General features: G+C 41.5%; 2 protein-coding genes across 2 annotated transcripts in view; both read right to left on the reverse strand.

Annotated features, from left to right (window-relative positions):
• LOC122133763 (FERM domain-containing protein 7-like) overlaps positions 1-3,520 on the reverse strand; it is a 4,443-nt gene extending 923 nt beyond the window's left edge. The window contains exons 1-4 of the mRNA XM_042710525.1: positions 3,407-3,520; positions 1,095-1,199; positions 535-581; positions 277-348 (exon numbers count right to left, since the gene is read on the reverse strand). Coding sequence (XP_042566459.1) covers positions 277-348; positions 535-581; positions 1,095-1,199; positions 3,407-3,520 — 338 coding nt within the window. The remainder of the gene's footprint in view (positions 1-276; positions 349-534; positions 582-1,094; positions 1,200-3,406) is intronic.
• Positions 3,521-7,554: 4,034 nt separating this feature from the next.
• cnpy3 (canopy FGF signaling regulator 3) lies at positions 7,555-12,052 on the reverse strand. Its single transcript, XM_012832793.3, has 6 exons — positions 11,842-12,052; positions 11,407-11,533; positions 11,014-11,110; positions 9,377-9,499; positions 8,277-8,394; positions 7,555-7,984 (listed from the first exon to the last, which is right to left on the reverse strand). The coding sequence occupies exons 1-6, from the start codon at positions 11,948-11,950 to the stop codon at positions 7,734-7,736; spliced, it is 825 nt and encodes a 274-aa protein (XP_012688247.2). The 5' UTR covers positions 11,951-12,052; the 3' UTR covers positions 7,555-7,733.
• Between the last annotated feature and the right edge of the window lie 4,273 nt (positions 12,053-16,325).

The raw sequence follows: 16,325 nt of genomic DNA on the forward strand, positions 1-16,325 counted from the left end.
CAAAGGGGTCATCATGTTTTTGGCTAAAATCTTCACAATTTGTGAAAACTACTGATTTGACTTGCATATTTGTGGAGTTATTACACTTATTTTCTTTGTGTACATTACTTGTACATTTCACCATCACCCAGAAAAAATCTATGGTAGCATGTATACACACACACACACACACACACACACACACACACACACACACACACACACACACACACAAACACACGCTCACACACACACACACACAAACAGATGTGCGCGTAATAATGGATGTACACAGACCTCGTCAATCCTCTCTGCAGCTGTCCTGGGTCTGGGGGGAAGAACTTCACTATGAAGCGAAAGGCCAGATCACTGGTGTCCTCTAGAAGCAGAGCAGAGAGGAGAGGTGGGACAACATGGACATCACCAGCATGTTCTCAAAACCTAAATCTTTATTATGCCCAAGTACCTCCTTACTCTCTTGCCACACACACAACACATGCATGCACACACACACTCACACACATACACACACAGCACACACTCCTTTGGTCAAACTTACTTTTGATCTGTTTTGATAATGGCTTGAGCAGCTCCAGCCATACCTGGATTTAAAATCACAAAAATGTCACATTTATAGTCTCCGCTGATGCAATACTATCTTGTACCCAGTCAAATGTAATCAGTTGACTATTGCCTTTGTAGCCAGATCTTCTAACTGCAAGTTAGAATCTAGTAAGATCTCTCCATACAATGGGACTGGCATTCTCAGCCCTCTGTCTTTTGGTTGTGGAAAAGGAAAGGAATAGGTGGAGGTGAAAAATAAGTAGAAACCGCACTAAATGGGTGGTCATGGATAGGCTGCCTACTAAAGCTACAGGCTCGGAGTGATGTCTTTCACCGACGGGCTCCACTGCTAATTCAACATGCTCAATCGTCCGAAAGGCGCAGACAGGGGCTCGACTAGCGCTGACAGTGCGGGACACACCGCAAAGACTAGGGCTGCAGACGCTCACCGACGGCCGACCGCGTGTCCCTGTGACCGGCTTTGGTGTGTCAGGGTCTTTAGGTGAGGTCAGGGGTCACATGAGGTCAGGGGTCACATGTCTGTTACTCACATAGGTGCCGGTGTGATGACGGAACTCCAGCCCAAAGTATTCCTTCTCCAGCAGCTTCAGGTGGCCGCACACTTTGTTGAAAAAGTCAGCACCCAAAATCCTATGCTGAAGAGAAAGACATATGCCGGAAATTAGATACCATCTGTGGGAGAACTGTGACTGTGAATGTAAAGGCACACATGCACAAGAGTGGTGAAAATCGTACATCAATTAAGATTTAACTGGATATCCTGTCCACAAAAGCTAGCGAGTGTTTGGATATGGTTAAGCCCAGTAAGTAAGATTCTGGTTAAGAGTGTCATGAGAGTGTGAATACAGATATGCCCAAAGGGGGTAAAAAAATCTCACTGAGGTTTGAGAATGAATTGTGAGATACGTCTGTTATGATTGAACTGGACATCCTGGCCATCAGGGGTATCGCTAAGCCTATTCTGGGGAGACCCCTGCAAAAGATTCTTATATGTTGAAATCCTCATGTATACTGACTTGAACTTGAACATATTTTTAAAGAGTGAGGCAATCGAGTAGCTTTTCGTGTCAAGCACTTACAGGCTTTAATTACAGTGTGTGTGTTTGCGCATGTGTGTGTGTGTGTCCCAGTGTGTGTGTGTGCGTGTAAGACACAGAACCCTATGTTTACCACACCAGCTGGGCAGAGAACATCCTTATTATACTGTCAGAGTTGGAGAGAAGGCAAGGATGAGCAAGAGAGAGACAGAGAGAGAGAGAGAGAGAGAGAGAGAGAGAGAGAGAGCTGAGAAAAAGACTACAGAGCACAGGGGAGAAAATAAAGCAGTGTGGACTTAATACGGAAACCTGTAATCAACATGCGTTTCCATGACTCTTGAGTGAATAAGGGAGGGACAGAGAGAGAGAGAGAGAGAACGAGAGAGAGAGAGAGAGACAGAGAGAGAGCTGCTATCAGCAAGCCCTAACGTAAGTCTTGTCTTTACATCTAGGTTATTTAATCAACACAGTATTTGTTAACTGATTTGTTTACTAATTGTTTTCTTGTCAGTTTTTTCCACTTTTTCTTCCGTCTTCTCTGTCTGAATCATTATCTTCTTTCTGTGTGACAGCTTCTCCTCTCCTTTTCTCTGGCTCTCTCATCCCCGCTTTCCTCCGCCTTTTTCTTCCCTATCTGTGCTAATTGCTTCTTTTGCCCGAGGCTACGGTGGCTGAATGGAGTTCACATTCGGAACTATAACATAAGTCACAGAAGCCTTAGCTTCAATACAACACAATATCATAAAACACCAACTCTCTCAACTGTTTCAACAGCTTTTGAAACTACTCTTACAATCTGCAACACCAAAACACAGACATGTGGAAGGACACCTTCCTCTGTTAATCCTTTTCTTCTCTCTCGCTCTTTTTTAAGTCTCTCTCTCTCACTCTCTCCCCTCTCTCTCTTTTTCTCAGTCTCTCTCTCTCACTCTGTCTTGACCCCCATTCTGGTGCTGAGGAGAGGCCCCCTGGCCTTCAGGGCATCTCCTGGGTAGTCCATTGTGGGAGAGGGAGCTCGTAGATAATGGGGCTTGTAATTCTGCTACTTTATAAAGAAAACATAGAGCGTGCAGCCAGCGTGCAGCCTCCATCTCTCCATCTCTCCATGACACTCTTTCATTTTCTCTTTTTCCTGACATATATTTCTTCTTCTTCTTCTAGCTCTCTCTTGCTCCTTTGCTCTTACTTACTGCCTCCCTTCTTCTCTCTCTGAGACTCATTTTACATCCCTCCTTCTCTCTTTCAGTCCTTCTCTCTCTCTCTCTCTTCCACACACACACACACACACACACACACACACACACACACCACACACACACACACAGATACACATTACTTTGATATACGCTCCTCTGAAGCATCTCACTCACTCTTACAGGGACAGGGCCTGAGGGTGAGTATTGTGAGTGGATTCAGTGCAGAAACCCTGTAATCCCATTTTATCTTGAATAGACTCCTCTGGCCATGTTGCACTTCACCATGCAGTTCAGTGAGCCGCCCCCTGACCCCAATAATATTTAAAATAAGCCCTCAAATGACCATATGGAATAGATTAATGTATATAAGTTATAGCTAAGGATCACAGTCTGTATGTTATCGTTTAGGAATTTCATGTACATGACAATTTAGCTTACATATTTTAAACTTCAGCAGGCCAAATATACAACCATTGTCTACTGGTTCTTATGTGTCAGGCTACAGCAAAGACAGTGGAATAATATAGAAAAATGAACTAAACTTGAACAATCCAAAGCCAGCGGCCACTGTAAATATGAAAATGAATTTAACGGAAAGTGTTCATTTACCTCAACCTCGAAAAAGCATTCGCTACCGTCCAAGAAGATGACACGTATCTTCAGCTTGCGCGGGGTGCTGCTTTTGATAGGCGTCTTCCTCAATAATTCGAATTTGTCGCCCATTGTACGCCTGTCCTCAGTTTACTGACATAGTCCTTAATTGAGAGAGGAGAACATTTTAAAACAATAACTTGTAAACTCTGTAAACTACGCTTCTCGTTCCCAGGAGTTCCCTGAAAAACACGCAGGTGTTCATACCTCAAACATACCACAAGAAAGCTACTCCAATGCATATTGTGATGATTATTCACTGAAACAATTACACATATATGATGCTCATACAAACACACCGTCAACGTTGAACTACTGATAATGCTTCAGGGAATTAAAAAAATATCGTTCTTTCAAAATGTGTCAAATTGAGATTATGTAGCCTTTTTTACCTCGTTTTGGAAATAAATTGACGTCCACTGATTCTCCCAGGGCATATATTCCCCTGCGAACTGCAATATGCCGGTGACAGGCAGGCACCCTGCGCGCATCATTCCAGTCGAGCGCATCATGGCATAATTTACGTCTCCACCGGCCCCCGCGATTGAGTTGCGCGCCGCGGATGCGTGTGCACTTTGAATGTGGGAAACTGAAAACTTCATCGAACTAAAAGAAACAACAGGCTATCTTTATGTGCGATTCTAAACATAAACAAAAAAAAAGTTGTGAAAGTTTATGCAAAGAGGAATCACACGTGTGCCAAACAAGCAAAATACGTTTTTTTTACAGCTAAATAGAAAGTCTAGAATAGAAGCTATAGCACCATCAAAAAGGATACGTTTTAATCAGAGTAAATATCCACATACGGAGTTTTAAGTCTGTCTGCGTCCTTCAAATATCGTTTAGGAACTATGCTGCCACCGTGTGGTGAATAGTAAAATCTTCTCACAATAGCTTGTTGAGTTTGGGACTATTAAAACCAGGTAGATTAAGTCACTGGTTTTCATTAAAGGCAGAGTCCACGATTCTGGCGAAACGTTGTTATTATTTGAGCTCAATAGCCAATCAAATTACACCCAGTCCTTACATGCTCCTAAATTAACGTGTTGATTGGCTGGAATAGTGTTTAGCTCGATCTGAACTACTTTGTTTCCCATGTATGAGCCAGGGCTGGGTACAATGAAGGGAGTTTTTTGAGTGCACACACCGATTGGACAGCTAGAGGACCATACGGAGCAATTTGCTGAGTTTGACAACAAGTGTATTGGATTAGAATCACAGACCTTATCTTTAATAATGAATAACTGGCACCTCATAAAACAATAGCTTTCTGTCGGCCACACAGGATGCTGATGCGAAGTCTGGTTTCATGTAACTTTCATATTGGAGTCTCCAGGTTGACCTCTCACAGGCTATAGAAATGACCAAAAACAGTCACTGTGTCCTATTGGTGTATCTGATATTCTTTGGTGCACAGGAGCCTCGGCCGTTACAAACACATCCCCTTGTGAACACCTTGTGCCCACATGAATTTACACAGCTTACATCATGAAGGCGAAAGACAGATATTCTACAATAGCAGGACTTTACAACAGGCTATCTTTATGTGCGATTCTAAACATAAACAAAAAAAAAGTTTTGAAAGTTTATGCAAAGAGGAATCACACGTGTGCCAAACAAGCAAAATACGTTTTTTTTTACAGCTAAATAGAAAGTCTAGAATAGAAGCTATAGCACCATCAAAAAGGATACGTTTTAATCAGAGTAAATATCCACATACGGAGTTTTAAGTCTGTCTGCGTCCTTCAAATATCGTTTAGGAACTATGCTGCCACCGTGTGGTGAATAGTAAAATCTTCTCACAATAGCTTGTTGAGTTTGGGACTATTAAAACCAGGTAGATTAAGTCACTGGTTTTCATTAAAGGCAGAGTCCACGATTCTGGCGAAACGTTGTTATTATTTGAGCTCAATAGCCAATCAAATTACACCCAGTCCTTACATACTCCTAAATTAACGTGTTGATTGGCTGGAATAGTGTTTAGCTAGATCTGAACTACTTTGTTTCCCATGTATGAGCCAGGGCTGGGTACAATGAAGGGAGTTTTTTGAGTGCACACACCGATTGGACAGCTAGAGGACCATACGGAGCAATTTACTGATCTTTAATAATGAATAACTGGCACCTCATAAAACAATAGCTTTCTGTCGGCCACACAGGATGCTGATGCGAAGTCTGGTTTCATGTAACTTTCATATTGGAGTCTCCAGGTTGACCTCTCACAGGCTATAGAAATGACCAAAAACAGTCACTGTGTCCTATTGGTGTATCTGATATTCTTTGGTGCACAGGAGCCTCGGCCGTTACAAACACATCCCCTTGTGAACACCTTGTGCCCACATGAATTTACACAGCTTACATCATGAAGGCGAAAGACAGATATTCTACAATAGCAGGACTTTATTGCAAGCTCCACTGAAAAACATCTGGCGAGCACCTGCCAGATCATCCTTCCAGGTCTGAACACGGACCACCTTTACACTGCAACATTAGCTTATGTACATTCACTCCTCCGCTGCATACTTAGGCCGACACCATTTCAAAGGCCAGTGCAAACATGAGAAACAAACAAATTAACCAAAACAAACCAACACAAAGGACTCAAGCTCATACATGAAACAAAGGAATGAAAAAGAGTTACAGCATTTATCCCTTCATTCATTTTTATCAGAGGCAATTAAAAACAATTACAAATGCATATAAAACACTTATTGATGGTCTACAGCCTACACTTAATCACGGTTTACTCCTGAAACATACAGCATTTATAGGTCAGCAATTAAAATCGTACATTCAAATAAAATAAAAAATACAATAATAATAATTGGAATTAAACAATTAGAAGGGTAAAAAGAACAGTGTTGACATTTGAGGACCATATTTGAGGCGCACTACCTCATGAAAGCAAACATGATGTAAAAGTATTCGTGCAAGATGAAGGAAAGGTTTCTAACACTGGATGACGATATGCAACATTACAGTTTACAGGACTTGTACCCTACTGTGTATACTGTGGGGAAAAAACAAGACAGAGGAGGATAAAGTCATTGTAATGCACTTGACCTCGTAATGTTCTGGAATGACTTCTTACTTAATATTAATTATGCTACTAAATATACTACAATCAGGTTGCCAGACACCATGTGCTAGAGAATCTAACCACATTTTCATTTTTAAAACATAGTTCACAGTTTAAATTTCCGAAAGGTGTCCTGGCCTGTCAACGACTATGCATACTGAAAGTAGGCGAACAGCTTAAGTTTTAACACAACTAAATGGGTTAAAACAAGTTGAAACAATGTTGGTAGATAAGACTACAGTTTTCCTTAAAGACCATGCGTAAAGAAATAGAGTAAGTCAGGCTGATATTAAAGAAAACAATCTAATGTCTGTCCTTTTAAAAATCATTAAATTACAGGCTATCCAAAAAGCCCCTTTTACTGATTCTAAGACTGAAATTCTGAAATGTATCATCAAAAAGGACGTTTTGTTGAATTCCACAAATGAACACACAACCCTAGGCAATGGAAAGGCTTCTGTCAGAGCCACACTGACATATCACCGTCTCTCAGAAGAGTGTCATTTTTAAATGGACGTTTCCTCTACAGCCTGTTAAGCACCTGACGTATCACCCAGCCTCAGCTGAAGGCTCTTACTCGGTTCCCTTTATGCGGTTAATCAGAGCTATAATTAGACCTCATCTCCCTTCTGTCTGCAATAATGCATAGGGGCCGTGGCACTGGAGGCAGGATGAGGCAGAGAAGAGAAAAAGAGAAAAAGAGTAAAAGAGAGAGAGAGATGGGACGGGGGGGGGGGGGGCAAAGAAGAGAGGGAAACAGGTCATGTGGAGGACAGAGAGCTTGAAATAGAGGTTTGATTGATGAATGAAGCCTTGAGAAGCAGCGATCGTAGACAAATACAGAAACCTAGTGGAGTCAGTCTGGCATGGAGAGGAGAGGACTGGCAGCACCCGGGGAGGGACCAGCCAGACCAGAGAGGGGGCGAGAGAGTGACCACCACATGCCTGAAATACACTCCACACTGCGCCCTCGCACTGACACCGCGCACGCATGCACGCACGCACACACACATGCACACACACACACACACACGCACACACACACACATGCACACACACGCACGCACGCACGCGCACACGCACACGCACACACACACACATAACACCAGGAAAGCACTGGTGTAACACTGAAGTCAGGATACAGTCAAAGACATGGGGTCACGTCCAGTAGTGGTAGTGTCCCCCCTTCTCCCTAAGCTGGACACTTCAGAGTTCCGTCTTCTCGCTCTGCGGAGACCCCTTCTTCTCCATCTTCCCGCTCCTGGAGCTGTCGCCGCTCTTCCCTTTGCCCTTCCCAACATCCGCTGCCGCGGACTTGCTCTTTTTCTTCTTCACCTTCTTCTTGCTCTGTCCGTCCTCGCTGTCCTTGCTCTTTCCCTTTCCCTTCTTCTTTTTCTTCTTCCTCTCCGGCAGGGCGGCTGTGTCTCCCTTCTTTTTCCACTTCTCTTGCAGACAATCTGGGAAGGGATCATGGTTAGTGTTAGAGTTAGCGTTAGCAGTTCTGCTAGTTTCTATATATTAGTTTATCAGCTGAGGCAAAAACAAATTAGAGGTGTCACCATGTACATGTGCACGAAGCTCTGTCTGAGTTTAAATGCATACCTATGTGTAGGTCTACTTGTGTGTGTGTGTGTGTGTGTGTGTGTGTGTGTGTGTGTGTGTGTGTGTGTGTGTGTGTGTGTGTGTGTGTGAGTCTGTGTCAATGTCTGTGTCTGTGTGGTTGATTTATCCTTTGTAGCTGTATTCTACCTTGATCTTGTCCCTTGAGAACGTGTTTCTCACAGAGGTAAGTGGTGAGATCTTCTTCCTGAGTTCCCTTGTACCAGTCTTCAATGACCTCCTCATATTTCTCCACCATGCCGTCACACTAGCTCACACACACACACACACACACACACACACACACACACACACACACACACACACACACACACACACACAGAAATACATATAAACACAGTTAGAAAGACACACACATACAACAACATGATTGCTCTGTAAGAAATTACAGTATATCCTGTGTGAGAACATGACATTCTTGATAAGGCAGCTGCTGTGAACACCAAAAGTTGGCCAGCATAATATCCAAAATGGTAATCTTATCATGATAAGAAAGGAAAGGTCCCCACACTGATTAGCTCAGACACCTGGGATCAGGAAGCAAACTAAGGTGTGAGTGACTGCAACCAATTATAGTATGGGAATGTGGGTAGGCCATTGAGAACCATCTCAGGCAGCGGGTAAAAAAAAACTGATTATCATAAAACACAACAAAAGGTTGCCAGACCTGTTTGCATTAGAAGCCTGCCACATTTACATTAAAAGCCTCGGAGGTGTCTTAAACAGTTGGAGATGCTTGTTGTTCAGCTCTGCACCACTGAATCCGGAGTATGTTCCACCTGCTTTGTTACTGCACTTAAAGGAATAAAGACTGACTGCTGCATCAACCACCTGACAAACATCCCTTTTCCTACAACTCCGACTAAGATTAGTAGGTCTACATTGTATCCCACAACATATTTAGTATAATAATATTATTATGTACTACCTTTTGCTTTAAGTATCCTGACAGGACCTATTAGCAACTTCAGGAGACACATTTGCTCTTGTGAGTGCTTTGTAATCTGCAGAAGGTAAATACACTCATATAGATGCAGACTCACCCTCTCACACTCCAAAGTGTGCACTAATACACACTCACCCTCTCACACTCCAAAATGTGCACTAATACACACTCACCCTCTCACACTCCGAAGTGTGCACTAATACACACTCACCCTCTCACACTCCAAAGTGTGCACTACTACACACTCACTTGCACACACAGACACAGACATGTAGAGGGCTACCTGTTTCTTGAGGTCGGACACCTCAGCGCTGGTCTCATTCCACAGCTCGTATGGGATGTCCATCACCACCTTGACACCCTTGTCGACCAGGTTATGCAGAGTGGAGAAGGTCTCGGACATCCCCTGCAAACACAGGCATAGGGTCACACTTGAGAGACGAGACAACAGAGACAAGAGATAAAGCAGAATGCAGCTATTCGATTTATAAGCAAACTTCCAATTTCCCATGGGATTCCCATTAACTTCAGCTGATCTCTGTTTGGTAGGGGAGTATATATTAGGATTAGGGAATAGGCATTAAGAGTAAGGAGTAGGCCTTAAAAGTAAGGAGTAGACCTTAAAAGTAAGGAGTAGACCTTACTTAGGAGAAGGGAGTAGGCCTTAAGAGTAAGGAGTAGGCCTTAGGAGTAAGGTGTAGGCCTTAGGAGAAGGGAGTAGGCCTTAAAAGTAAGGAGTAGGCCTTAAGAGTAAGGAGTAGGCCTTAGGAGAAGGGAGTAGGCCTTACAAGTAAGGAGTAGACCTTAGGAGAAGGGAGTAGGCCTTAGGAGAAGGGAGTAGGCCTTAGGAGTAAGGAGTAGGCCTTAGGAGAAGGGAGTAGACCTTAGGAGAAGGGAGTAGGCCTTAAGAGTAAGGAGTAAGCCTTAAGAGAAGGGAGTAGGCCTTAGGAGTAAGGAGGAGGCCTTAGGAGAAGGGAGTAGGCCTTAAGAGAAGGGAGTAGGCCTTAGGAGTAAGGAGTAGGCCTTAGGAGACGCCCCAAGGTGCACGTTAGAATCCAGTGCAGGACTGCGCTTTACATTACATGGATTTCATGCCAGTACACAGGTGTTCAGCATTTCTATACAGACGCCTGATACCACCAGGAGGCAGTATCTGTCGCCTACTGCTACTGTCAGTGCTCCTGCTTAGCATTATACCCACAATGCACTATGTCAAAATAAATCACCAAAGCGTACAAGAATGCAAACATGGCCGCGAGCAGCGACAGAGGGCAGGTCGATACTCCCTGAGCACATAACACTCATTGTTGCTGTCATGCTTGACCAGTCTGGCCAGCTCAACTGCTTACTCTCCCTAGTAACATGGACTTAACATACATAGCATACCTGACAGAGGACAAGACAGGTGTGCAAGAGAAAAGTAAAGCAGTGCTTCTCAATCTTGCACTTTTCAAAAGTCTATCTGCTCTTTCACAGCAGCGTGAATAGTTTCAGTGTAGTTATAAGGTCTCTGACAGCCACAATCAGGGGGTTTCAGTCGATCAAAAACAGGGGTTTCAGTCGATCAGAAGCATGGACCATGAGTGAGGGGCACAGAGACTGTGAAGACACATTAACATAAAGCCTACAAAGAAACTGTGTGTCTGTGTGTGTATGTGTGTGCGTGTGCGCAAGCGTGTGTGTGTAGAGGGTAGAAATGAGATGTGAGAAATTAAAAGCCTACAGCAAATACAACAGAAGAGGAAGTGGAAAAAGAAGAAGTGATTGGTATGCACTACACATGGGTTGAGCCTGCTCTGTGCAGACACGGGCTACTGCAAGCACACCAGAATGAAAGATGAGTCCAAATGAAATGCTGTACTGGCCTTAACTCTCTCCCCTTCAACACCTGTGGGGAGCAGCATCTGGTGTGAACTGTACCTTGGCAAAGCGGTTGCTTCCTGTTCTCTCCTTGTGCAGATTGTACTCCAGCAGCCTCTTGCACACATTCTCTACCACTTCGATGAAGCGCATGTCACTGGGGAAGGAGAGGTAGCAAGCAAGAGTGAGGAACTGAAAGTACACTACACTGAACAAGATGTGAAGATTTTGAGAGAAAGTGACACATATAACAGAAAATATTATATGATTCAAATATTATTTCTTATGATTGTATGAAAATAAGATAATAGTTTCTTAGTTGTTGTCCACTATAAAAAACAACTCAAGATTTAAGAAAAAAATTCCAAAAACAGAGCACATGTTCTTTTACTTAAGACAGAGTAAAAGACACTGGCTCTGCTGGTGCTGTATAGTAATATCAGACTGACTTACGATTTCACATATTTGATTGGTGCTGACCCCTTGCCGTCAATGAAGCGGTAGTTGGTGTCAATCACTTCTTTTGTCTTCCCAGTTTCGTCAAATGCGGACTTCATTTCGATGCTTACAAACTTACATACTAAAAAAATAAACGACAGTTTCAGTATTATTGTGTATGCCTATGAGAGCACATTTATTTTCTTGGCATGATGCGCATGACTGACAGCTGAGGAAAAGGACGCATACACTGATAGGTAGTTAACGGTTCTAAGCGGACCGTTACTATACCATAGGCATATTTTAAACATGCTTAGTTATACATAGACCATATATCTTAATCACATAAGCAAACGGATTTGTCTTGGTAATCAAAGATAAAGTGATCTCCGACCAAATAAATAAATGACACTGTTGAACAAGCGCAGGATCAACCAAATTGAGTATTACCTTCACATTTATTTGGGAGATGCACCCATTCGTCACCCTCGCCTTTTTTGACCGCACACAGACAACTTGCACACAGAGAACACAACACCAAAAAATAAAAAAGGTCCATGTGGCCTATTTCTATATTCTTTCAAGATTACATTAACATTAACAGGTCTGCAGACCATCTACAACCTGTTTTCTGACCCAGTAATGTGCAGGGAAAACGGTAACAGTGAAAACAACAACAAAACATAGCAAAAAAGGATATTTCTTCCGGATGTTTCAAAATAAAAGTCCAAAAAAAAGAGAGTTCGACTGTATGAGGGTAATGACGGAGACCGACAATATGAGTGTTTTTGGTAAACAGACTAAAGCTTAGGTAAAATCCTGCAAATGGGATCCATTTATAAAAGAATAAAAACGTCATCGTTCAAATCAGGCAAGTCATTACGTTGATCTGCAGAACATTTTACTATGAGAGAATGTTCATAGACATGATAGTCATGGAACTGTATTACACCTTTAAACCTTATATTACATTTATTTTAAAGGTTCCACTAAATTTGACAACCGTTCTATTGCTTTGCATAGTCATATTAGAAATGAGCTGACAAGGTAAATGTCTGTTGCATGGTTTTATTTTATAGTATTTTGTCATTGCTTTATATTCTTGAATGTTATTGCAGCATTTTTCACTAAGCAACGCCGGTGCTTCTCACTTCCGTGAGTGGATGTCGGTGCAGCTGTCACAAAATGATCCAATAAAAGACGCCGAAGTGTCACCAACGAGCCAATAGTAAAAGGGGGCCATTGCTTTTCGGGGAGAGGGGGCACAATGCGGAAGTTGTTCTCTTGCAGGCCTAGTATTGACATGGGTTTTGGTCAAGTCCATTCTTAATTTGTCTTTTTAAAAACGAATTGTCCATTTATTGTGTTTTATCTTATGGATGGTTTTATTGTAGTCTCTTAGCTTATTTTCTCCTTGTATTGCCTATTTTATTTTGCCATTTTATTTGTCTTCTGTGTTTCTCTCTTTTAGCCTTTAACTCACTTACACTTAGTTTCCCTTGTGTATCATGTTCATTATTTAATTATTTGTTGAATACCCTTTATGTCCTCCTTTCTCCCCTTCTCCATGGATGGATCATGAAACTATGGGGCCCTGGGCCTGGACATGTAAAAGCCCCCCTCCCCTTCGTGAGCACCCTCGGCTGCAAAAATTATGCGCTCGCAAGACATTACTTAAAAGTAATGACATTTTTTTTTCAACAGCATAGTAGCTAAAATCACCTGTACCTCAACAGGATTTACAGTGCACATACACATTTTCTAACACAGTGCAGGTGCACTCAATTAAAGCCAAGAGCAAATTAACCAAATACACCTTTTTCAACCACAAATAAGAGATACATAATAGTGACCTCACGCATAGGCTCTGGCTTAGGGGCCCCCTGACCTCATGGGTCCTTGGTAATCCATTCCTGCCCTTCTCACACTCATATAAACTCCAAAATAACTAATGGCACACCCTTTTCCTTTGTAGATCAACTTTTCTCTTTCACTTTAGTAAAAGAAAGCAAAGGAAGCATAAAGCTTCAGGGAAACTTGAAACGTGAAACAGAAGTTTCAAGGCATAAGTGATTCCTTGTTGTAAACTCACCTCGAATGGAAAGGTTAAGATTTTTCTTTAGCCAAAGATGACTGCATGACCCCATACATACCCTCTGTGTCACTATCCTGAGTCACTGGCCAGGGCTTGAGGCTATAGGCTTGAATGCAGCGAGGAAACTGGAATTCAATTTTGCTCGTGGGATGATCTTGTCACAGTGCTGTACACTGACCTGGATGACAGCTGATGTTATTGATATTATACATCTGAGTCAGTATACAATAAGGAAATGCTGCACTTCCTACATGCACAACACAAATGTCTCACCAGAATATAACTAGACTTTCACCGCAACTTGACCTAGGTATCATTAAACTCAGATTGTACTAAATAGACATGACTGTTGCAGATCAACAAACCTTTGATTCATGATTTAACAAAATAATATTTTCTGTAGCTCAATTTTGTGAAGGCTAACTATAAGACTTGTTGTTTAAATCGCTGGAGTCATAGTAGCAACATATTATTGAGGCTGAACTTGTGCTGGATATAAACTTTGACTTTGGAATGTTTCAGGGTGCTTTTTAAAAATGTCAGAGCATTCCAGAAGTGCCTGCATGTGACCCCAGCTCAAGAAGGTACATTTTATTTTCTAATTATGTGGGTTATGCTTGCGGATATCAAAGAATATCAACAAAACACATAAATACAGAAATACACATGAAACACACATCAAACCCCTCCAGTTCAAAGACGGGATCTGGCAAGCACAGATAAACAGTCAGTTTTTCAAATCTGTGACACTAAAGATCCTCGTAGTGATGCCTGCTGATAAGAAAGTTGACGGTCTCTCAAGGGGGGGGGGGGGGGGGGCGGACCCCTGGCCTGTGGGCGTTAACGTGGGTTTCAGGTGAGCTGGAACAGAACCATTCGAAATGTATAAGTTTGTCTTCACTTGTTGCAATTCCATATCTGCTATTTTCACGCAACAACGAGTAGCCTAAATCTGCCTATTTTATACTATTCTTACTTTTTACATTCCAGCTGCAGTTTGTCTTCACTTGTTGCAATTCCATATCTGCTATTTTCACGCAACAACGAGTAGCCTAAATCTGCCTATTTTATACTATTCTTACTTTTTACATTCCAGCTGCAAGGCAGGTATGTACACTTGCGGAGTAATATACATATGAACGGCGTCATGTGACCGTTATATTTCATTAAATGCAGATAAGGAAGATTATAGTAATGCACAAATGTACTCGCCGTTACGTTTTGCATAGTGTACAGAGACTTCAAAGGGGTTTGAGGTTTCAAAGAGAAAACATGGTTGTTATTGCTGAGTCTGTTCTTTAAATCATTTTCACTCAAAAGCAAATCACAGACTAAAGTTTATCGTAAAAGTTCAGATTTCAAAGAACGTAAAAATGGAGATGTCTAAATCCTTGGAAGCGGACTTGAAATCATTGGCTCTGTCAAATGACACTAAAGGTGAGTGACTTCAATACCTAAGAGAGCGATTATTTAAACTTATAGACATAGATAGTCTTTTTATTTGAACCGTATAGGCCTACTGTATTTTTTCCCTATTTTATAGTTTTTTTGTCTTTGATTTCAAATGTCCAGCCTCCAGATGTCCAAACCTGTAAGTTATGTGCAATTATTTGATATGGAAAACACACAAATTTAGACAATTAGCGGAACTACGATGTTTCCTGTAACGGAGCCAGAAGAGTACAATCTATTTTATTATTCGCACTCTATGGTTCATGCACGCAGCCTATGGTCAAAACCATGTATACACCCATACAAATACACTTGCTACATATATATATATATAAACACATATTGTTTATCTTATTTAATTTAATATTCCCCACCCTGGAAACTGCCCTTCTTGTATTTCAAACTGTTGTTATATGTTATATGTTATATGTTATTTCTGGTATGTGTTATTTTGGTATATGTTATTTGTGTTACCTGTTGTATGCCGTCTACTGCGTAGATGTTGGCTGCCAAGTCGTAAGAATTTCGCTGCGCTGAAGAAATTTGGTGTATGCGATAATAAACACTTTGACTTTGACTTTGACTTTGATGTAGGCCTACACATTAGCAAAACGTAAGCTGTGATCAACTCTTTGGTGATTGTGTATCGCCACCTACTGGACAATGTTATACAGTGGGTCCATGCTGCATGAACAAAATCTCTCACCACACAGGCTGTCCTATTTAACCCTCCTATTATGTTCAAACTTTACCCACATCTATTATGCTTGGGGTCAATTTGACCCCAGCAATTTAAACCTCCAAAAAATTATTATAATTATTTTTTTTTACCCAAGTTTATGTGTCAGGTACTTTAGGTTTGTTTGTTGACTACCTAAATAGCCCTTAAAATAAAACAATATCCCCACCCACTCCCTTTATACATCCAGAATACATGTTACGCGACTATGGAGAAATATGCAGATCCCCATAAAATCTCACTGATTGACCTAAAATTGGAAAGAGATATCCTTCTGGTGTTTTTATGGCTTCATATTATTTTTAAGTACATATTGTTGTTATCTATAACATTTGGAATAAAAAACTATTTCTTTTATCAAGAAAAGTAACAATGTGATGAAAAAAGTTGATATTTCTTATATATTTTATACAATTAAAACAGCCTGGGGTCAAATTGACCCCAAACAACACCTATGCGTAAAGTATGTGTACAGGACATTGAAAACATATCATCATGTTAATTTTGTGTTTACCCAGTTGTCCCCATTAAATTAGGAAAAGTCATTAAATATGAAGCAAAACAAATTATGTCAAACATTTATTTAGAGACGTTAAACATTGAATGGGGTCAAATTGACCCCAAACATAATAGGAGGGTTAAGTCCAA

The sequence above is a fragment of the Clupea harengus genome, chromosome 18 (assembly GCF_900700415.2).
Source record: "Clupea harengus chromosome 18, Ch_v2.0.2, whole genome shotgun sequence".
In the NCBI taxonomy this organism is placed as follows: domain Eukaryota; kingdom Metazoa; phylum Chordata; class Actinopteri; order Clupeiformes; family Clupeidae; genus Clupea; species Clupea harengus.